This window comes from Monodon monoceros, unplaced genomic scaffold, assembly GCF_005190385.1.
Source record: "Monodon monoceros isolate NGI ecotype Baffin Bay Population unplaced genomic scaffold, NGI_Narwhal_1 Super_Scaffold_20, whole genome shotgun sequence".
Classification (NCBI taxonomy): Eukaryota; Metazoa; Chordata; class Mammalia; order Artiodactyla; family Monodontidae; genus Monodon; species Monodon monoceros.
Genome location: NW_021703777.1, coordinates 13,818,629 through 13,843,645, shown reverse-complemented (window position 1 = coordinate 13,843,645; position 25,017 = coordinate 13,818,629). Strand labels below are relative to the sequence as shown.

The 25,017-nt window shown below is 37.4% G+C and overlaps 1 protein-coding gene across 2 annotated transcripts in view; it reads left to right on the top strand.

The window, feature by feature from the left end:
* UNC5C (unc-5 netrin receptor C) overlaps nucleotides 1-25,017 on the top strand; it is a 402,361-nt gene that overhangs the window by 332,386 nt on the left and 44,958 nt on the right. Inside the window, exons 5-8 of one of the 2 annotated variants that reach the window (XM_029234529.1) lie at nucleotides 726-906; nucleotides 6,017-6,184; nucleotides 8,911-9,075; nucleotides 24,668-24,724. In XM_029234529.1, the coding sequence (XP_029090362.1) occupies nucleotides 726-906; nucleotides 6,017-6,184; nucleotides 8,911-9,075; nucleotides 24,668-24,724 (571 nt within the window). The remainder of the gene's footprint in view (nucleotides 1-725; nucleotides 907-6,016; nucleotides 6,185-8,910; nucleotides 9,076-24,667; nucleotides 24,725-25,017) is intronic. The other variant, XM_029234530.1, reaches the window with a different exon arrangement.

The window sequence follows — 25,017 nt, the reverse complement described above, 5'->3', positions numbered from 1 at the left end:
CAGTAGTTTTGAACAGTTATGTCTTAGGTCAGGTTCTCCAGAAGCAAACTGTAAGCCAAAGATTTGATGCTAGAGATAGACAAAAAGAGAAATTTGACTATGACTTATATGCTATTTGGATTATATTGAGAGTTAGTAGAAAACCTTTTTTTTTTTCCTCCCAAGATTTTGGCCTAGATACATCTCTAAATATGTGTTTGCTATATTTTAAAGTAAGTGCACTTTTAGGGGAATTTAATCCATACGTTACACATAAATCATCCAAATGTTTTATTAGAGCTACACGATGTCTAAGATGCCTTTTGAGCTTTTTTAATAGTCCTTATATTCTCTGCTGAAAAGCAGCAGGTAAGTTGCCAAGAGTAAACAAATCAAATAGCAAAAGGTTTGAGTTCAGTTTGAAATGCTTAGCCTATTATTTTTGATTGGGTTCTGAACTTGGCAATGCACATCCCCAATTCCTGCCTGGAAGACAAAGTGAAAACAATTTGAACACTGTATTTCCCAGTCGGGTCATTGACATTTGAGAATAATGTAGTACAGACAGAATCAGCATGTTTGGCAGGTGAGTGATACTTAATGTGACCTCAGAAAGTTACTTTCTCCACTTTGCAGAAGTCTGTGGCGTGGAACAATGTTATCCACACTGCAAAACAAAAGTTAGGACAGACAGCCATCAAGGGGTCCATACTGGGAATTTATCTGTTTCTCTCGTGCATCTTTAGGTGGAATGGTTGAAAAATGAAGATATCATTGATCCTGTTGAAGATCGGAATTTTTATATTACTATTGATCACAACCTCATCATCAAGCAGGCCCGCCTCTCGGATACTGCAAACTATACTTGTGTTGCCAAAAACATTGTCGCCAAGAGGAAAAGCACGACCGCAACTGTCATAGTCTATGGTGAGTGAGCTTTTGGGGTCTCAACCTAGTTGAGGTCAAACTGCAGTTTCTCATTTTAATCTTAAAATACCAGGTGAAGAGGCCCCTTTTCAATCCCCATGGCTGCTCTCTTCCAGCTTCTCATGTGGACATTGAGGTTTAACAGCCTTCCTGATACTCATAGAAAAACTAGACTTAGAAATCCCTAGTCCTTTGTCAGTCAGCTTATAGGAAAATGAAGGAAATCTACCTAAGTACCAGGACAGTTCCCTGCTTCCCTAGGCCCTCCCGCTCTCCATAGCCTGGACTACAGAGATCTAGAGGGAATTCCAAGATGCTTCAGGCAGTCTGCTGCTCTTTCTGTGGGCCTCAGGAGTGTGATTGCAAAACCTCAGGTAAACTGGAGCTGACATGCTCTCCGAACACATCAGAGCAACTTTAACTCCCTAGAACTTGCTTTACACTCCACCAGGGGCATCCAGAGTGAAGACAAGGGCTGCCATTGCCAAGCAGCCCTAATCCTAACCCTGTAGCAAGTTTCAACATGATGACTTCTTCAGAAAGCTTCTCTTCCACTCTCAGGCCCTTTCTAATCCGTGTCATCTCTAAGCCTATCATTTCTCCAGAAGTACTAAACGATTCTGCCCCCAGTTTCGCTGTAGCACGTGATGCTTTTATCTGCCTGTCTGCTTTGGCACTCAGTGGTTTTCTCATCATTTCACTAGTAGTTCCATCTCCCCAGCTAAGCTTTTAAGCTCCTTGGTAGACTAAGAGAACAGCTCTGTAAATTTATGAATTTCTCACAGTGTTAGATACATAGTAGGTCTTCATATTCTTGATGAGTTATTGTCTCAGAGGAAACTGAATGACCCTGAGAAATATTTTGAGGTTCTGCCACCTCCGGAATGACATGACTACCACTTAGAATGTAAGGAAGCTCTTCATGGCCACTTCAGTGTTAAATGACCCTCCAGGAGATTTGTCTAAATGACTACGAAGGAAGGACAGCCACACGTATGTGGCTCACGGCCCTTGCTTACTGCAAGTAGTGCCACTTGGCTGGATGTGTCCTCATGCTATAGGGTGTTAGGAGAACAGAAACCACTGTGATGTGTTCGAAAGGCTGAATGTAGAGATGCTTTAAAACTGTCATTTTCATTACAGGACAGATGCATAAAATTTTTTTAAAATCCTCTGAATACTCTGAAGTTAAATTTCCTTAAGTCACAATGAAATGTTTCCCACTTTGTCTTTTTCTAAACTCTCTGAGCGACTTAATTAACAGCATTGGAAATGGAAAAGAGAAGTGGGGCACATCACAGCTTGTATCAGTCATAAATAACTAATGAAGGCAGACTCTAAATAGATGTGTTACATAGATGTTTAATATACATGCAGATCTCTTTTCCTATGTGTGGCATGCTTTCAGGATCCATAAGCACAAGCTGAACATTGTCTTTAGGAAGAATCAAACACAAGCAACTAAAGCATTTTGAGTTTAGAAAACAGCATGGGACTAGGGGTCAGGAGTCTTATGTTCTAGGCCTAGTTCTATCACCAACTGACCTTCAGTTGGTCACTTAAACAGAATGCTTGGAGCCCGTATCTCCTTCTCTGTAAAATGAGGGAATAAGCCTAGGATCTTCAAGACCTGTCTTTTCTCTAAAAGTTTATGATATTGGCTTGCCAGTGTGTTGGTAAGCAATTTATACTGACAATTCCATGACATTTGGAGTTTTGTGAAGTTAAGTGGATTAAATTGCTTTTTGGAATGCTAAATGCAACTCTACCTGTCAAACATCAGCTTGTCCTTTTCATGGCCTCGTAAAATAACTTGTCCAAGGCTCATAGGTTGGACTCACTAATAGTCCACAGAAAAACATATATATGTAACCAGTATTTCATTTTAGAGTCTGTTGTATATTTTTAATTTTGTTAGCATCATTTTTAGATTGCAAATATACATTATAGAAAATTTGGGAAACACAGAAAAACGTTCAAAGAAAAAAATACCTATAATCCTGTCATTTTGTCATCCAGAGGTAGCTTTAAAAAAGATTGATATGTATACTACTGGAATTTTCTTAGCATAAATAGGATTTTAAAATAAGGATTCTAAATATATTTTTTTACTTAAAGCATAATGTTGCAATATCCATGTATTATTAAATAGACTTCTACAGCATCATTTTTTTAAATTTATTTTTTAATTGAAGTATAATTAAATTACATTGTTGTGTTAATTACTGCTGTACAGCAAAGTGACTCAGTTATACATACATATATATATATATATATATACACACACACATTCTTTTCCGTTATGGTTTATCACAGGATATTGAATATAGTTCCCTGTTCTATACAGTAGGACCTTGTTTTTATCCATTCTCTATATAATAGTTTGCATCTGCTAATCCCAAACTCCCAATCCCTCCTTCCCCCACCCCCCTCCCCCTTGACAACCGTAAGTCTCTTCTCTATATCCCTTATTCTGTTTCTGTTTCATAGATAGGTTCATTTGTGTCATATTTTAGGTTCCACCTGTAAGTAATATTATATTTATCTTTCTCTTTCTAACTCACTTCACTTAGTATGATAATCTCTAGGTACATCCATGTTGCTGCACATGGCATTATTTTGTCCTTTTTATGGCTAAGTAGTATTCCATGGTGTATATGTACCACATCTTTTTTTTAAATAAGACTGTGATGGCTAGCCCTTTTTTCCCCTTTATTTATTTATTTTTTGGCTGCATCGGGTCTTAGCTGCGGCATACGGGATCTTTTTTGAGGCATGCGGGATCTTTTGTTGCAGCGCGCAGGCTTCTCTCTAGTTGTAGCATGTGGGTTTTTCTCTCTCTAGTTGTGTACGGGCTCCAGAGCATGTGCGCTCTGTGGTTTGCAGCACGCGGGCTCTCTCATTGAGGTGCACAAGCTCAGTAGTTGTAGCACACAGGCTTATCTGTCCCGCAGCGTGTGAGGTCTTAGTTCCGCCATGAGGGATCGAACCCGCGTCCCCTGCATTGGAAGGAGGATTCTTTACCACTGGACAACCAGGGAAGTCCCTGTACATCTTCTTTATCCATTCACCTGTCGATTGACATTTAGGTTGTTTACGTGTCTTGGCTATTGTGAATAGTGCTGCTATGAACATAGGGTGCATGTATACTGAGTCATTTTCAATAGCTGCCTAGGAGTCAATCTCACGAACATAGGTGTTTACCATGTTCCTATTATTGAACATCACAATTGATTTCAGTTTATATAAAAAATAACTCTCCAGTGAAAAATAGTCTATGTCTGTATGTATAACACATTCATGATTATTGTCTATTGCATAAGTTTCTAGAGAAGATGATGGGTATATGATGTTCACATGTAAGGTTTGTGTTATCTGAGTAACACTCTTCTTTACCATCAGGAAGCAGATACATATACTAGTTGTGCCATGTTTTAACCACCAGCAAATAATTTTTGTTAGAAATTGCTTAATTAAAATGATTTCACAGACTCATATATTGATATACAAAAGTATGTCAGAGTATTTTCTAGAGCAAGATCTACAGAGGTAGTGAACATAGTGTTAGGGAGTAGGTTTTTTTTAAAAAAATATATTTCTTTATTTATTGGCTGTGTTGGGTCTTCGTTGCTGTGCATGGGCTTCCTCTAGCTGTGGCGAGCAGGGGCTACTCTTCTTTGCAGTGCACAGGCTACTCTTCATTGCGGTGCACGGGCTTCTCATTGCTGTGGCTTCTCTTGTTGCAGAGCACCGGCCCTAGGCACGCAAGCTTCAGTAGTTGTGGCTCGTGGACTCCAGAGGCAGGCTCAGTAGTTGCAGCACACGGGCTTAGTTGCTCCGCAGCATGTGGGATCTTCCTGGACCAGGGCTCGAACCCATGTCCCCTGCATTGGCAGGTGGATTCTTAACCACTCCACCAACAGGGAAGTCCCAGGGAGTAGGTTTTATCATCGCACCTATACTGACAGCTCCACCAAACACCGTAAATACCCTTTGTACACAAAATAGGTGTCCATTTCAGTTACATCAACTAATAGCTAATTCATCCAAATAGATACTCAATTAGTTAAAAATCCAGCTATCAAGACTTCTTTAAAAACTAGATTCACTTATTAATGAAACTAAAAGTCCTTAAAAGGTTATAAAGTTTACATATGCTAAAGAAAAATAATCAGTCATTTGTTATTAAGAAAAGGCTAAATTATTTTATCAGTTCCCATGCTTCATAGTCACTCACAGCCTTGGTATAAGGATGTAAACATATATTATTTGAGATAAGTTGCCAAAAGTAATTTTTGGAGCTTTACTAGGTAAGAGGATGTTTTTTAAAACAACACTGGCTAAGGAAAGGAGAACACAGTCCTATTTTCTGAATAGGTAAATAGATGTTGATAATTCATTTTATTTGTCTCTGTGCTTAGATTCTTCAGCTCTGCAATGCTATTTTATTTTATTAACATCTTTATTGGAATATAATTGCTTTACAATGGTGTGTTAGTTTCTGCTTTATAACAAAGTGAACCAGCTATACATATACATATATCCCCATATCTCCTCCATCTTGCGTCTCCCTCCCACCCTCCCTATCCCATCCCTCTAGGTGGTCACAAAGCACCGAGCTGATCTCCCTGTCCTATGTGGCTGCTTCCCACTAGCTATCTATTTTACATTTGGTAGTGTATATATGTCCATGCCACTCTCTTACTTCGTCCCAGCGTACCCTTCCCCCTCCCCATATCCTCAAGTCCATTCTCTATGTCTGCGTCTTTATTCCTGTCCTGCCCCTAGGTTCTTCAGAACCTTTTTTTTTTTTTAGATTCCATATATGTGTGTTGGCATACGGTACTTGTTTTTCTCTTTCTGACTTACTTCACTCTGTATGACAGACTCTAGGTCCATCCACCTCACTACAAATAACTCAATTTCATTTCTTTTTATGCCTGAGTAATATTCCATTGTGTATACGTGTGAAATGATATCCAGGGTCTCTTATAGCTTTGAAGTTTTCGATTTTTTTATGGTCACTTGGGATACAACTTTTATGTGTTGTGTGTGGTTTGTGTGTACGCACATATGTTTAGTTCACATTTTATTTTTTATCTCTTTCCAGTAAACGGTGGCTGGTCTACCTGGACAGAGTGGTCTGTGTGTAATAGCCGCTGTGGACGAGGGTATCAGAAGCGCACAAGGACCTGCACCAACCCAGCCCCACTCAATGGTGGTGCCTTCTGTGAAGGGCAGAGTGTGCAGAAAATAGCCTGCACCACGTTATGCCCAGGTAAGCAACCCAGCGCTCTCCTTCCACATGTCTCCTCCCATTCTAGAAATGAGTTTTAGGGTATATATACAAATCTTTAGTCTTTTTTTTTTTTTTTTTTTTTTTGGCTGTGTTGGGTCTTCGTTGCTGCTCACAAGCTTTTTCTAGTTGCAGGGAGCGGGGGCTACTCTTCCTTGCGGTGCTCAGGCTTCTCATTGCGGTGGCTTCTCTTGTTGCAGAGCACAGGCTCTAGGCATGCGGGCTTCAGTAGTTGCAGCACACGGGCTCAGTAGTTGTGGCTCATGGGCTCTAGAGCCCAGGCTCAGTAGTTGTGGTGCACAGGCTTAGTTGCTCCGCAGCATGTGGGATCTTCCTGGACCAGGGCTCGAACCCGTGTCCCCTGCCCTGGCAGGTGGATTCTTAACCACTGCGCCACCAGGGAAGTCCCACAAAGCCTTATTCTTCACAGGAGTGTGTGGTAAACATTATTTAAATCCATCATCCCATTCAGTGCTTACATTGCTGGGACCTCAGGTCTTTTCCCCCAAAAGAGTACTTAACTTTATTACCCTAACATACAAAATAGTGTAAAACAAGAGATTAAACACACAGAAACATAATCCCTCTCTATTACTCAACAAAACTGTTGGAACCAAGATTGCAGGATCTGTAATTCAAGGCATTTGAGCAGCATTGAAAGCCACACATTTAAGATAACAACCTTGATCTCCAGAAAGCCGTGGAAATTAATTGGAACTGAAATTTAGAAAATGTTTTAGGTGAAGTACTTGATATTTGGTGTCAGTTTCTGGGCAAAGGCAAATAAAACATCTGAAATGAATTAAAAGGAAGTCTAAGCTTTCTGACACATGAGCTAATGGATTTTGAAAACACAGTGCAGTCATCTATTATCTGTACATGTTGGTCACCTATTTTTGAGTTATTTGCAATGGTACCTATAGCAAGATTGCATCCCTTTGCCTCTGAACATCTTTCTGTGCTATCTCATGTTGTCCCAAGCTCTTATCCTTTGGTAAATTGAAGTTAATATTTGCCAAAACCAAAACCCACTAAAATGTCCAATTATAAAATATATTAAAAAATTAAGCTAAAATTATTTTGAAATAACCCATAAATTTATTGTATCCCATTGGGGTAGCTATTATATTGTCACTTTCATTATTTAGATACAAAGACTACTTACTTCCCTTTATAGTGCCTAACTTATGTCAGGTTCATCCTTTTAGTAGAATTTTCTCAGAGGTGGGTTGGAGAAGTGAACTGGAGAGAAAACGGTAATATAAATTTTATATTCCTGTTTTCATTTCCGAATATCAAAACAGTATCCCACACTGAACCCTTTGAGAGCCTTTATTTATGGAACAAACTTTGACACTTAGCTAGGCTAAGAATTTCAGTATTTTCTCTTGTACGCTCCTATGTTTTGTCTGCATACTGACTCCCACAATTAGAAATGCACTGAGCATTTAGTTGAAATAGAAATGTGTGTGTGTGTACTTTGGGATGGTCTAGGTCAAAGCAAATGTCTTTTCTTCAGATAGCTGGGAGTTGCTTATATAGCTAACTGTACAATTGAAATATTAATACTTTCATCATTTTTTCATGTGGGCATATTTATATCTCTATACATATTATGCATAATACATATAGTTACACAATAATTTGAATATGAAATCACACAGATTTCCCAAACTATGTAGATTATTAAAATTGATCTAATTTCTGTCAATATGTAGGTATAACACATGTACATTGCATGTTCAATAAATGATGTTTGCGATTGTCTTACATTGAATCCTAGATGATTATTTATGTATTTCAGGGAAATTTTAAAAAATTTAACTCTTATTTTAGTATTTTCCTCTTATTTATGTAAGAACCTTTAAAGAATGTACTAGAGTATTTAAGTTGTGTGTTTTTAAAATAGAGATCTCTTAGCTCTTTATCACTGAAGTTTACTAACAAGTCAAGCACAAAAATTAAGAAGAAAGTGAATCTATTCTAAATGACTGAATCACAGGAATTCAGGAATGTGAATTAATTCACATTAAGGAATGTGCTTAAATATTATTTTTAAAATAAAAATAGCAACATATATCATCAAATAATGGAATGAAATCAAATAATAAATGGAAAATAATATAGACTTTTCAAGAAGTCATTGCAGAAGATGTTAGAATCAAGCAGCATGGATGAAAAAATAAAAAGAATGTATAGGATGTAGATGAGGGTTGTAGGTACATGGATGGATGGATGGATGGATGGATTTCTTCCACACTCTACCAGCCTCTTCTCCTGAACCCCACAGAGGTTTACTTGCACTACCCACATTACATTATGCAGGAAGGAATCTTGGATCCAAAAAGAGGTTCCCTAATTTTCAATCCAAAATCCAGACATTTCCCCTTTAATAGAAAAACCACCAGGATTTACTTTTATGCAGCTCCTGGTGACAGCTTTGGTTTCTGTGTGTCCCATTAAGCTTCCATTTGCTTGGTCAGTGAAGAAATAGTCACACACCTTGTAAGGGAAGTTCGAAGAGCCCACACAATGTATGTAGAGCATGCACTACTTCAGCAGTTAAAATGAATGCAGTGTTCCTCGGGGTGGGGGGGGGGCATTTTCTTCAGTGTTTGGTGTTGTGTTGTTTCTGCTTGTGCTCTGCTCCTCTCTGCCCTCAAAAAGTTCCTTCTCCCTTTGACCCGATGCTGGTTTTTGTGTGGCAGTGGATGGCAGGTGGACCTCATGGAGCAAGTGGTCAACTTGTGGGACCGAGTGCACGCACTGGCGCAGGAGGGAGTGCACGGCACCAGCCCCCAAGAACGGAGGCAAGGACTGCGACGGCCTCGTCCTGCAATCCAAGAACTGCACGGATGGTCTGTGCATGCAGAGTAAGTCTATTTGAGCAAACGACAGACACTGGGGAGGTCTGGGGTTTAACCATTTGGATTTCTTTAAAGGAAATATCAAAAAATAAAAATTTCTTAAACAAAAATGCAGTACTATACCAATATCGTGGGTCTCTGTCAAAATTGAAAAAAATGAATCTCCCAGAACCCAGTATGAAGAATAACTGTATCCAGTTAACAGATGATGACACACACAGTATTGCTTTTCCATGAGCAAAAAGGGATTTAGTTGTTTCCATGGAGGGGCTGTCATTCTTTTCAGGGCAGGGAAGTGCTACTCAGTTTTATTATAGTGCACAAAAGGGCACCCTAAACTCCTCATAGAGTCACATGACTTCCAAAAAGTAAGCTATTTATTTCTAATTCATGGCTGTTACTGAACCAGTGTCCATGAAATTTAAAATATATGTATAAGGACAGGAAATATTTGTGCAAGTAGATTTACCAGTTTACAAGTGTTTAGTGTGAACATCTTCACAACACCTTGAAGATGCTGGGTTTGTATTAGAAATTATAACATTTATCTAAAGGGACTAATGTTTATAAAACATAAATTTTTAAAAATGGGTGTAGACGATTGGCTCAAGAATATAATAGGTGCTATAAGCTAAATATTCCACATTTTTCATGGCCTTTTTCCTTAGATTTTCTTAATGAGATGGTGGTTTGATTTGCATATTTGCAGACTCTCACTCCTCTATTGAGGAGCCCTTAGACGTACAAAATTTACCATCCCTTTTATGACCATGAATTAAGGTACTAAGAATTGTTCTGAAATCACACCTATAACAGATGAATGGATCAAACAGTGTGCTGTCTTTGGATCTTACCTAATGGCAGCCAAATGTTGACATTTCTTATAACACATTACAGATTGCTTGTGGAATATATTTGTATTTGTCATTTAAGAATAAGATATTTTCAGCACATATATGAAATTCTGTTTACTTTCCAGAGTCTATACACACAGGGACCTTTAAAAAGAAACCTTACTTAAAATACAAATAGGTAATTACATTGCTGACACAGAATAAAAATCCAGTGGGCCTCTTATTTTTCTGTCCACGGTACATGGTATTCTTTGAGAACAGACTGCAGCTGGGTGTAAAGCATAGCTTCTGGTTGTGATTTGGGAACGACTGCTGTGCATCTGAGTTTGTACCAGAAACACAGAATGAAAAGAATACAGCTCTTTTACTAACCATTTATCCAGAGATCCAGGGTTTGTTCCTCTTGGTATTAGTCTGAGTTGACGATTAAAATGAAAACATACCATACACAAGTTATTTTTTAACATTTTTATAATTTAGTATTCTTGTAGTGCTGAGCAAATTGATTCATGTGATTGAAAGTAGCAATATTTGAAGTTTCTCTCACTCCCTTTCTCAATATTATACTTTTCAACTTTGGGTGATTTAATGCCTACTGTTTCTATTGTGCATATTTTAAAATTCCTAAAGCAACATATTTAACAAGGAGTACATTGCTGCAAGATGGAACATTGGGCCTTTTATTCCTTACACAAATGACACATTATAAATTATGACATTTGTCAAATACAAGCATGAAATATTCAAGTTAAGACTTTCATGACATAGCATCCCCTTAGCATCTAGCTGATTTCTTACAGCATTAATAGAATTTTTTCTAATGATTGGATGTTTACCAATAATGATGGCATGAGGTGTGTGTGTAAGTAAGGAAAGGAAATGAGGCTCCAAGAGGTGTTATTTGTTTATTTATCGAGTCTCCTATTAGCCTGGAACATTTGGGTGTTTGAATTAATTAGTTAAAAAGCTGTTTCCTTTCATAATTCTGATTTGCTGTAGTAACAGTCTCTACTAGGTCAATAAACTCTTTCATCTGCCCTGCTGTATCTACTCTAGTGCAAAGGAGAGCTCTAGTCTGTGCTATTATTGATTTCCTCAGTGATAAAAACCTCAGATACTGTTGCACTGAGTAATTATAGTATTTTACAGTGAAAGCTATAGTTTCTGTTTACCAGTAAGCTGGGTGTTTCTGGCATAGTATTGCCGACAAAGTTTTGCAAAGAAATGATAATGTTCTTGGTCCTTATTTTGGAAAACAAAAGGCTTTCTGATAGTGTAAGTACCAAGCTTGTAAGAGGGACATGGTCTGCATTAAGAAAAAGAATGGGAATAGAAAAGAGCTAGAAACTTGCAGTTGACAATTAGGAGTTATCATTTAATGTTTATGCACTTTAGGAAAATTAGTGTCTTCAGTGCACTGATAATATTGCAATACTGATAAAGAGCTATTTATCTCAAAGTAAAGCTAGCCTACTTACCATTGGACTAGGGAGGCAGTACAACCTCTGAATCTACTCAAAATTGTCTACAAATGATTTGGATATAAATGTAGATATACTGCTAGGAAGGAGAAATTTGGAGTTCATAATGGACATCAGTAGAATTCAGAGTTACCTAGATAACACAGTGTAGTATATTTTAAAAGTCAGATTGGTACTTAAGAGCAATACAATGTGAAATATATAGAAAATATTGCTTCAGTGTTTATTCACTAATTTGTTCAAAATAATATTCAGACATATTTCTTCCTTAGCCATTTCTCTCATTATAAATACCTTTGACTCAAAATATGTAGAAATATTGGATAAAATGTTTAAACTTAAAAGACATACACACATTTGGAGTGTGTGTGTGTGTGTGTGTGTGTGTGAGAGAGAGAGAGAGAAAGAGAGAGAGAGAGGGCAAGGGCATATCAAGTTCAAAAGAAAGAGAAATCCTCAAGTGGCAGAAATGAAGTAGGAACTCAAATCTAGAGAAGTATACTCTGTGAGTGGACACCAGAATAACCAAGAGGAGCATTAGACATGGATGTAAGTCCTAGGGATTAGGCTTTAGGCTTTCAGTTCTGAGGCTGAGAGTTGAAAGCCAGAAACTGGAATAAAACTGGGTCTCATAAATGGCTGCTCTCACCATGAAAAATAACTAGAAATTTTTTACCCATCAGCCCAGCGAAGCTACAGGAAAATTCACGGTAGAGAAGAGAAAAATGAAGTCTTCACTTAAACCTGTGATAAAACCACACTCCGACACCCAGTTCTGGGTATGGAGTCTAAGATACAGTACAGGGAACAAAAAGCAAAGTATGTGCAGTTTATAAAGTTAGTAAAACTGGGGTACCAGCGGAAGTGAACAGCAAGGCATTTTCTAGAGTTCTTTTGACAACCCAAGTGCATTGGTCTATGATAAAGATAGCCCACTCCTGAAAATGAATTTACAACATAAAGTTTTATATCACCCAAGGGAATAGTCTGCTGTAAGAGAGAGTTGGCAACATAATAAATAGGTGAGTTAGTACTTTAATAACATGGACTCCTACAGCAATCTGAGTGAGGCTATAAAATAAATAAAAATTAAAAGACAAACTATTTTTAAAAGGAATATAAGCACAAATGAAAGAAAAGAATATTATAAAGAGGACAGACAGATTTGGGGAAAAATCAAATGGAATGTGATCCATTGAAAGTTAGAACTCAATGGAAAATTAAACATCAGATCAGATCAGAGACAGCTTTAGATAAAGCTGAAGAGAAAATTGGTAAACTGGAATGTAGATCTCATGAAACTTTTCAGAATACAAGGAGGAAAGATAGAATGAGTGATTATATAAAAGGTAGGTTAAAACACATGGAAGATAGAATGAAAAAGTCCCACGTTTATTATTCAAGAGAGCAAAATTTAAAGTTTTTGAGATAATCAAGATAGAGCTTACTACTCACAAACTCTTAATGAATAAACTACTAAAAATATGAAAATCGATTCTTTAAAAAATTGAGGGACCAGTTAAGGGGCAGTTAAAAATAAAATAAAATGGAACTAAACTATAGACAGCATTAACACAGAATATGGGAAGGTGTAATCTAAGTTAAAATGTTCTAATTTTTGTGTGTTGTTCAGGAAAAGAACAGTAATACTACTTGTGTTAAGCTTTACTGATTCAAGTGTCCCAATTAAAATGTTAAGACTGACTACACACATAAAGGTTGAATATATAAATTCAAAATAAGATTTTTAAGGGCAGAAAAGGGGCAAAAAGGAAAGAAAAAGTATAGTTAAATGAAAACAAATAAGATGGTATATATTAGGGATTATCATATATCAAGGATAATAATGTAAATGAATTAAATTTACCTGTTAAAGGAAATTCAAAATTACAGGAAAAATCCAGTTTTACATTGTTTATGAGAGACATACTTAAATCACAATTATAGAGAAATATTGAAAGTTAAGAAATGGAACTTACAGTGTAGTTCTATCTTTATTTTAAAATGTCCAATTAATGGCTTTGACTATCTAATTGGGCCATTCTTAATTCCCATTTTGCCTAAGTAACACATATTAGAGATTGGTTTTGCTCATAGTTTTAATTTAGATACTTTTTTTTCTTAGACTTTATAGTTTTTAGAATGTTTAATTTTTTTTTTTTTTTTTTTTGCGGTATGCGGGCCTCTCACTGCTGTGGCCTCTCCCGCTGCGGAGCACAGGCTCTGGACGCGCAGGCTCAGCGGCCATGGCTCACGGGCCCAGCCGCTCCGCGGCATGTGGGAACTTCCCGGACCGGGGCACGAACCCGCGTCCCCTGCATCGGCAGGCGGACCCTCAACCACTGTGCCACCAGGGAAGCCCCTAGAATGTTAAATTTTTTGTTGGATAATTAAAAGTTTTCTAAATTGTTTACCAAATTTTTTGTGTAAGACATCTTAAAAATACAGATATTTCCTCAATGCCAACTGAAGTTTTTAACCAAAAGACTTCGAGGTTATTTATTTACAAAATTATTCAATATTTTAAAGATATAATAATGCTAAATGTTAGCAAATGTGCACTAAAGTAGGATCTCTTGTATTTTGCAAATGGGAACACAAATTTTTATGATTATTTGGGGAAGCAGTTTGACAATATGAGTTAAGAGCTTTAAAATTATTCCTCTCCTTTGATCCAAGAATCCTGTATCAGTGAATAAGTTTTAAGTAATTAACATGAATACCTAAAATATATGTGCCAAATACGTTCATATTCTTTGTAGTTTATTGTAAAAAATGCAAAGCACAAAAGTCCAATACTAGAGCAATGATTAAGTAATAAATGCTATTTCCATAAGGTGGAATATCATATAGCCACTAAAATATTTATGGTGGTTTAACATGGAAAAGCAGAATATGGATTTATGTATGCATTCAGTCATAACTATATAAAAGTAAGCTTAGGAAAAAGATGAATGAAATTTATTTATGCTAGTGAGATTACAGGTAACTTTTTTCTTTTTCAATATGCTTTCTATTCTCAATATTCTTTATATTTAGTATTTCATTATGCTTATAATTGTAAATGACTTTTTAAAAAGGAGTGTTGAGGATGAGGCTAGAACAACTGCATGATCTTGGAAACAGGAGTCTCATTTCGTTATTTGAGATGTAGCAATATCACTGATCTGTCCTGGGAATTTGGTCACATTGATTCAAATTAGATTAGATTTAGATTAGGTTACATAAAAAGTAATTGCATAAAATACTTGTATAAAATCCTAGTTGTATAAAATCCTTGGTGGCAAGAGTTACTTATAGCCAGTAAACCAAGTACATATACAAAAGAATTGTGAAGACATGGGGATTTGGAACTGAATTACAGTTTTGCATTATTTCCTAGTTGCTTATCATATACATATCACTCTGTCCTTGCAACCATACTTATTCTTAAACTCTTTAGTAAATTGGATTCATTATGTGATGCTATATAATTTCATTTGTGAAAAAAGGTCATGGTCTTTAAGCAATTTCAGAAGCTCCACTAAATTTTTAAGCTGTCCAAACACATTAGTTATTGAAGTATAACATGTATCATGTATATATTACACTGGGTATATCCTCAGTGGTCTGGAAAAGTACTTACACTGGAGACACCACTTTCAAATTAAGAACTTCCAGGAATTGGTGTTTTTTCACTAGAATACATTGTTAAAGGATAATTAAAAACTGTTAAGAGTCACTTAGTATACCAGAAAGAAGTTGGGCATTATTGGTTTATAAGCACATTGCTAATTAGAAAACAAAATTTAATATTGGAGTTCTTAGGTATGCTAAGAGATATGGATTGCATTGAACAAGAAAGGGTAAATGACTTGGAGTGTTTTTCACTACTGAAAATAAGCACACATGTCTGGTATCTTGGATACAAGAAAGTTAACATTAATAATAGATAAGACCGTTTTTTACTTAACAATACTGTAGAATAGTGTATCTTATTCAGAAGGCAGTAATGGAAGGTCTCTTGTGCTGTGTACCCATTTAGGTTTCTTTATATCATCTCTAAGATTATATGAAAGTAGCTCCAGTTCTTGCCATATGGTTTTGAAATAGGATTTGCATAAAATGGTTTTGGGGAGAAAGAGAGCGGACACACTAGACACAGAAAGAGGTACAAGAGAATAAAAAAAGCACTTAAGACAATCCCCCAAACTGCTAAGCCAATAAGCATATTTACCATTTATGTTGAAATACGATTGTATTACCAAGACCTGATAACTTCTAACTTTTATAATCTTTATAATGAATTTGTAGTAAGATCTGCTCTGTTATGGTTGGCATATAATGGTTTAATCCATGCTTGCCCCTTACTTTTGAAAATAGCAACCTAAGGACTATATATGTGGTTTGGTCCAGAAATGGTACATTGTATATACTTACGAATACACTCAAGTAGATTATTACGTTACCGCAGCTATTCCTACAGACTTTGGTTTTTAATCCCATTTGAAGATTGGAGTCTCACATAGAGATATGTAAGAGTTCAAATCTGAATTTAGAATTACTCCTTCTTGCCGAAGAGGGTTTATGCCACAGTAGACAAATTAGAAATTGCAATTTACAAACAAGAACTGCCTAGAATTGTGCCTGCATCAGTGAACTTCCTGACTTTGGGAAATTAAAATGTTATGCAGTCTGCAAATTTAGCACTTTCTACTCATTAAAAAATTTACATGTCACCCTGCTCTTCCATTAATTCTCACTTACAGAGGAAGTGGCAGAACTCTGTGTATGAATTGTAGTCTGGACACACTGCATACCAGGGCCCCCAGAATCCCAGGTGCATTTAATGTGAGGAAGTAATTTACTTTACAAATAGGCTGCTCTTCACTTTAGCCTGGTGTGTTTATCACGGCTATGGTAGGCATTTGAGAAGGCGTTAGTCAGTTTCCAGTGAAATTCTTGTCAACACAGCAGTTTGATAGGAAAGCATAATTGTGAGTGTCAGACAGTGAGTGCTTTTATCTATAGTTTGGAAGAAGTTGATGTCATAGCTGTGTTTGTATAGTCCTTGATATGCGTAGTGTCCCAGCTGGGAAATAAATATTCTGTCCGTGGACTGGCTGCCCAACACAGTGCTCTGCTGTCTCCGGTATAATGAGTGTGGTTTACTTTTTCATTTTTTCCTTTCTGGTAAAACATTTTCCTGATTTTGAAAGCACGGATGTGGTTAGGAACTTTAGCCCACAGAAACCTGCTGAACACCTAGGGAGCCCCAAACAGATTGGTGTGAGAGGACAAATGCAAAGTCTTCAGCTTCCAGGATGCAAAGTAAACTCTGAGGGAATTAAGAAAGGTACCACCTTTCACAACTGCAGCAAAGCTAGGACTCCTTCAAGATCACATAGGGGCAGGCCAGCGCTTTTGCTTGTTTTCTTTTTGCCTAAAAACCCAGCAGATAGGGTGATGTATGCTAGGAATTGGCCTCTTTACTTCAGGACTTTTCATCACTTTACTTTTTCTATCAGATGTCTTTAATACTATGGATTTATTTATCACTGCCTTTGGATTTAATAATTTATCCTTTTTCTGAAGGAGCGTTGATGGGAATAGAAAATACTGCACTGAAAACGCTTGGGCAGCTGATCTGTGGGTTTGATTTTACTCAACTGTTGGATTAAATTTCAGACATTTATTCGTCACCTTCTGTGGGTCACGAGATAAGGGTTTTATATTTGAGATGTCCATTCCCTGCTGTTCACTTTCAGAAGGGTGTGGTTGTCAATGTTAGGAACAGGGCTGTGGATCAGTTAGTGAAGCATGGCCCACTGTCCTGTGAAAGCTGGAGCACAAATTACCGTGGCAATTTAGATAACTGACATCAGTGATAAGCAAATGTTCTTTTCAATTTTTGTTGTCATGTCCTAGGATTTATGTATTCATTTATTTGGAGTTCCTTAAGCCCTTGTCAATAAATAAACCCTCAGAAGAGTGGTAAATTATAATAAATGACTGTGAGGGTCTTTGACAGACCTGACCTTTGACATCATTAGTGCAGTCCTGATGGGCTGGTTAGATAAGAACCAACCTAAAAGAAAAAAAAAAAATCTGGTCATGTTTATTTTGAATAGCCCTTGAGGTTTTTAATGAGAACATTTGCATCAGAAGAAATGTAATTGGAATGAGAAAAGTCACATATGTTGGCTTGGTGTAAGGTCACTGGCAAAATGAAAGACCAAGCAGCCAGGTCAAGGAGAGAGGAAAATCCATGGAGAAGAGAGATTCTTCTAATGCTAGGGTCATAAAAGTGAGGACAGATCTTCTGAAGTGGCCTATTGTACTTCAGATAGATAAATATTCTAAAACTAACCAAAAGCTTGATGATTTAAAAACAAGGACTTTTACAGAACACACTTAATGCTTTTATAAATTAGAATTGAGTTATGTCATATTCATAATTTATATACTACTCCCCATATGAGATATGAATTCATCTATTTTATTTAATCTTCACAATATCATAAAATCTGTCTCCATGTATTAAGGCCATAGACACAGCTCCATATTGAAATATAATAAGTAACCTTGAAGGCAAGCAGGAACACCGTAAAAAAAACTCCACCCATCTTCCTTTTGGCTACAAACTTGATAGCTAATCTAAAGACAGAGTTAATTCCAAGACAGCTACATAAAGACTTTCCTTTTATGTCTCTCTTAAATCTGGCTCAATGGTTCTCAGACTCTAGAGAGTATAAAAATTACTGTATCATATATATATTTTAGTTTAAAGGAATTGCATATGTAATTTTAATTTTATTCACTTTCCACCTAATATAATGACTTAAGGCCCTGGTGTTAATTGCTTCTAACTCCGATTTACTATGTTAGACGTGGCGAAACTGAAGCAAAATTGACCTGAGTTCAACTTAATAAAACTCAAAAGGTACAAAAAATAATCTTACAAACAGAACTTTTGATATCCCGCTAATAATAGCTCTATCTTGGTAAGGAAGGAGCCGAGGCATAAAATTGAAAGAGCCCACCAGCATCCACAAGTTAGTATAAGAGCCAGTATATGAACTCACATCTGTCTCATTTTGAAATAAGCCTTTTTCCATGTGGGCTCTTGGAGGCTGAAAGCAAGTGGTGATCAGCTTTCATTGCTTTAAAATGTGATTTTCTTCTTATGTGTAGTGTCCCTTCAATTTTTGATGTTTATTCCTCTTTTCCTGTTGGCATCATTTTTGAGGGAAACAATGTTTCTCTTTTAAATATTTACATTTATGGTAGGTTCTGTGCCAAATACAAAGTGATTATCATACATTAACAACTACATCATTCTAGCACAGCTCTCCAATTACATTAGAGTAGAGATGCCCAAGTATGGTACACCTCTTTGCTTACCCCACACTTGCAACAGAAGACACTATTTAGAAGTTGTTTTATTTAAGGGTGAAAATCTCTGTTTTAACTTTCTCATGGGTATCAATGATAACATTTCAAATGGAGAGGTTATTTTCTAGTCTAAATAATTAGCATTACCTCATTCAATAACTGAATTGCAAATTAAGCCATGAACATATCAAGCCCTTTTCTATTATTTCCTTGTCTCTCCTCATTCAAATCTATTCATTAGACAATACGTATAAAAATGACGGGGCTGTAGCCTAAGAGCTGGGATCTACCCCTCGCTTTGCTGTTTCACCAGCTTTGTGATGTGAGGCAAGTCCCTTCATTGCTCTGTGCTCTGGCTCCTCTGTCTGCAGGTACAGAGGGGTTAGAAGAGGGAATTCTAAAAATGATCCATTTTAACTCTAACATCCTGGGGGTTTGCGAGTTAGTAAGGGCATAGACTTGGTTTTGAGGAATTTAAACCTGGCTAGTGATGCTTGGAAGTTCTAACGTTTCTCACATCGGCATACTTGCTTGATAACTTTTCTATTAAAACACTACTTATGGCAGAAAAACAGTTTGCATTATCTTTTTAAAATTTAGTCATAAAATCATCATTTTTACTATTGTCTATTATTCGTATTGCATGACAAGAAAATTTAAAAGACTAGAAATATCTAGTTGGTGTTTATTAGGGAAATGAAGATTTGCATACAGTTCCTGGTGTTGTTCCTGAGATTTCCCAAATATAAACCCACCAAATGGGCTGTATTCAGACATTGCACAATTAAGAGCCATGTACTTAAGGATAACTTGATATTACTTGCTGGTGTATAAAACCAAGGAAGGCTCACTTTCCTTTTTAAGACGCTTGGGATGGGCTCTCATCTTTTATAACAGTTGAACATCAGCTGAAAAATATGGGCAAACCCCATCTCTATCTAGTCTAAAGGATGACTTGGTGAAAATTAGGAAAGTCATTCCTTCCTCAAGTCATTTAACCACCGTCAGCCGCAACATTGTTACATTAACAATCCAGATCCACGGTAGACACAACCGTGAACAGGGCCTCCCAGGGCTGGATGGTGCAAAACCTGCACATTGTCAGCTTTACTCACAGGAGGATGGAAACCAACTTTGAGTCTCAGCACTTTCCTTAACTTGAAAATATCACTCCCCGTTTTGGGGACTGATTCTCCTCGCCTGAATAGAAGTTGAACTGGATAATCTCTTAAACAGATGTTTTGGGCAGTTACGACGTGGCTTAGCATAAGAAGCATTTCACCAGCTATTTAAGAGCAGCCCACTGTTGTTCTGTGCTCCTTCTGTCAGTCCATGGGAGGTGATTTTGAAAGTTGTTATCAATGGAGGTACATTTTGTTCCAGACGATTCTTCCATGGCAAGACTGTTCCTCCCATTGCAGGACATTTAGTACCCTTGGCCCTCACTCACCAAATGCCTCAAACAACCCCCTAATCATGATGAGAAGCAAAAACACCTCTTCTGCCCTATTTCCAAACACCCCATTTAGAAGTGGCACCACCTCTGGCTGAGAAATCATTTTAGTATCAAGTTGCTCTCTGGCGTTGGAAATTTGCTTCTGAAACATGCCCTTGTATCTTTGCCAGAAGCCACAAAGGCCAGGAATAAACCTCTTTAAAAGGAGAGGGTGAAAGAGTACACAGTACTTAAAAGAAAGCCATTTTTTGTGGCTTTTCAGAAAAACTGCGCTCCTTGTCTCTGTCATAACTAGGAATCCTGAAATTCAAACAGATTTCCTACTGATTTTATTGAATAATAGGCTGTGTCAACTCTGCTGCTCTTAAGAGCCATCGTCTTAGTGTACTTAGAATGTGCATCATAATGATATTGATATGGTTGTCACTTACTGATTGCTTTCAATGTACCAGCACTTTATAAATCTCGTTTATCCTTTCCACAACTATATGGAAGTGCATATTTATAATCCCTTACACAGATTAGAAAACTGATGCTTAGAGAAATGAAGTATCTAGTTTGACCAAGCTCTCATAGTTAAGGAACTGACAGGGCTAGGATTCAAACTGAAGTCCATGAGATTGAAAAACTCAGTTTCACTGCCTTGGCCAATAGCTGAGGTGCTTTTTCAATTGACCTGCCTTTCAAGTAGTAGGAAAGTTAACTGAAATCCCTAACTTATGAACCAGGCTGTTGATAGTGACGCTAAAAACAATTATTTTGCCCTGTGTTCTGCCAGAGATGCGATTTTTCATTATTGCTAGGACTGCTCTCAACAGGATCACCTCATTAACTGAAGAAATTGTTCCCTGTTGTTCCGTGAAAGATGGATCAGATGGAGAAGTATAAAAACAAACTCTAGAAAGTGATTCTATATTCCCCTCATTTGGGGGATAGAACAGTAATCCCCTTCTATTCTGATACCCAGCTTCCTAAGTGATGTTTTAGTTGTGTAGTTGCAGAAGGGTTTTGAAAAGGATGGAAAAAGTTTTACAGAGTTGCCTTCCAAAACTCTTTATCAGTGTTTCTTTAACAGAGTAAATTGGGGTGTTGAACCACATTGGTGAGTGTACTTAATACTTGTCTGTTTTAAATTTTCCCATGTAGGAAAATAACAGTGTGGCTAGATTGGTCACTATTAGCTGTGAGAAATAACTAATAGACTTTTTTTTTTTTTAATTTTAGAGGAACCTCACGTGCAAACACTTCATTAAATATATTGATACACCTATTGATAGACATCTCCCAGGCCAAGTTTTGTAGAAATCATCCATAAAATCCTGTCACTTCGCTGCCCAAAGTGATCTTTTCAGCATTACGTCTGATGACAGGATTTACATTTCAGTTAGAATAAAATTGAAACTCCTCCTGGTGGACCACCAGGCCTACAACATCTGGCTGCTACCCACTCTGAGCCCACCCCTTCCCTCTTTCCTTCCACTCACTACCATCCGACTGCTTCGATTTATTTATTTATTTATTTACTTACTTACTTACTTACTTACTTTACTTACTTACTTACTTACGGTACGCGGGCCTCTCACTGTTGTGGCCTCTCCCGTTGTGGAGCACAGGCTCCGGACGCGGAGGCTCAGCGGCCATGGCTCACGGGCCCAGCCGCTCCACGGCATGTGGGATCTTCCCGGACCGGGTCACGAACCCGCGTCCCCTGCATCGGCAGGCGGACTCTCAACCACTGCGCCACCAGGGGAGCCCTCACCTGCTGAATTTATTACACATTTTTTTTTTTTTTTTGCGGTACGCGGGCCTCTCGCTGTTGTGGCCTCTCCTGTTGCAGAGCACAGGCTCAGCGGCAATGGCTCACGGGCCCAGCCGCTCCGCGGCATGTGGGATCCTCCTGGACCGGGGCATGAACCCGTGTCCCCTGCATCGGCAGGTGGACTCTCTACCACGGCGCCACCAGGGAAGCCCTGCTTCGTTTTTATGTCAGGAATTTTGCATCCACTGTCCCTCTTCATGGACCATTGATCCCTCCAGATCTTTTCTTGGCTGATTCTTTCTCCCTGTGCAAGCTTCAGTTTAAATTTCATTTCAACAGAAAATTCTTCCCTGATTCCCTAAGTTGGTCATTTTTTAATATCCAATCACATTACATTTTTTTTTTTATTTTCCAAGAGGACTTTTTTGGCATTTGAAATGACCTTGATAATTTTGTTTACTTGTTTATTTTCTGTTAAACAAGAATGAAAGCAGTGACTTTTCCCATCTTGTTTGTCATTGTGCCCCTATGCCGAAAATAGAACCCAGCATATAGTAATAGGGTTCAAGAGTATTTGTTAGGTGAATGAATGAATGAATGAATGAATAGATTCCAGTTCTGTGCCTGGAAATAGAAGTCTCAGATAAATTACCACAAGGCACAAAAGTATTTATTGAGCAGTCCAGATCTACAGAAACATGGGAAAGTAGAGATTATAAATTTCCTTTTTATTATTCCTTGATCTGCCTGTCAAGAGCCGGGATTCTGTTGGGAAGTAGAGATGAAAGCCAAGGAGAACCCAGAACTGCTTCACAGGGTGAAATTTCAGACCTATCTCTCTGGAGATCGGCTTCTGCCTTTACAAGATACAGCTCTTCTGCTTACTCCAGCAGGCCCACCCTGATTCTTATCAAAATTTTCATGGTGAACATCAGACCATCCCCAAATACCCTATTTGACGCTTGTTTCTGGGCCCTCTCACGTGCAAAGGAAAACAAAAGAAGAAAAATCTTTTGACATCCTTCCACTTAAAATTACCCCTACAACAATGACATCACTTATCTGGTCCCCTGTACTAGCAGTGAAATTATATTGTCTTAAGTCTTTGGGTTTCAAAAATAACCTTTTTTCTTGTGCCTGTGTATGTCCCAGATGTCCTTTTATTGAGTCCACAGAATACAAATGGAAAAAGGTTATTCCCAGACAGAAGTGTTTAAAAATGAAAATCAAACCTAATGCATGGACTCAGACAACTGGAATAAGGAATATAATATTTATAAAACTGAGTAGGAGGTTGCAATCATTGCTCTAAAATAAATCATTAAACATTAATTGAGAGCAAACCTGTCTGTGCTACAGCAAACCTCTCTTTCATTAAGGTAGCACTGCATGTTTCTCCCGAATTAGTTCCCCAAAATAGGTAAATAGCTTGTAAGAACTGCGTGTTCAGCAAATTACGGAAGATCTACATAAGGCACGATTTAGAGTTACCTTTGGTGTTAAAGCATTAGAGGCCTTTAATTTTGAACCAATTAATTGCGATTCTTGCAGTTTCTCTACATTTTTTGCCCTTGAGTATTACTCGGAAAGTTTAATTCACATGGCTTTTATTCATCTTCATTCCATTAATCCAAATGGTGCTGTGTCATTTGATTAACTCATATGTTACAGAATGTTAAATATTAGGAAACCGTGGGTGCCAGCTATGTGATACTTGAAATTTTTCCACAGATTTTCATTTCAAAAGGTTTATGTTCCACGTTTTAAATATGTTTTCTCCCAATCTTCTACTTCACATTATAACTATTACTTATTGTTATTATCATCAGTCGTCATCGTCACCACCAGCGTCATCCGTTGCCTCCTTGGAATACACGAAAAAGAAAGAAGAGTAAAACTGCTAGTGTTATTTCTGCATTTACTGTTGGGATGAGGTTTTTATTTTGCCCAATTTACACTATTCCTGTGAAGCCCTAAAATAAACAACCTTATAACCTCTAGGCCTTATTGATTTTTGAATGATTTCAAGTAAAAAGCATCCAGTTTCCATTGCATTGACAACCTGCTCAGTCCCTGGGCAAAACCTATTGGATTCCTATTAAATGGAGGGACAAGAAACAACTGAAAATCCAAAAGGTAGATTTGAGATGGAAGGAGGAGAGGTGGTCTTACTCAGCTCTGTAAATGGATATTTAACCTTTGACCAATGACGACAGGCCTTCTTTAGTTCTATTAGACCGAGAGCAAGCTGTTATGATTAAATAAAAGAGGAAAAAACTGTTTAGACCCTTACTGAATATGTCCTGGGAATTAAGGCATATGGCAGGGATAAGGAAAAAAGATTTTCCTTATGCTAATGACCCTTGATGTCTGAAATAAATTAGATCCATTAGAGTTTATGCTCAATAAAAGAAAGACTTTAAGCACTCCAAAGTTAGTGACTCGAGACCAGTTTGGGCTCTGAAATTCAATCTGCCTACTTATTAATTCTTAGTGAGGCTCCAGAGCAGACAGGAGATGCAAAATCATAATTCTGTACTGAACCAGAATTTTAAAGGACCCAGGTTTCTTCTCCTTTTATTTTAATTAAACCATTTTTCATGCTTCTCATTTTGTTTCCCCATTAATTTGATTTTGTTCCCATTTTTGTTTCATTTTTTTGTTTCTTTTCAAGGTTTCATTTATCCTATTTCAACTGAGCAGAGAACCCAGAATGAATATGGATTTTCTTGTAAGTTTGATGTTTGGTTTTTATGTTGCTGAATAATCGTTTAACGTTATTGCCCCCAGTTCAAGTTTACCTTTCTTTGGATCACAGATGTGCACACAGGAAATAGGCGCCTAATATATTCTAACATGAAAAACAAATTAGATTTTCACTGCTGAAAAGAAGAAAGGGTCATTTCAAGCCTCTGCCAGCTTTAAAATCTATCAGTCTCCCATTCAAAGCTTAAGTCCCAGTAGCTGACAAACCATATCATGAAATACGTGGATCTAAATAAAGGGCAGGGTTCAAATGCTCAA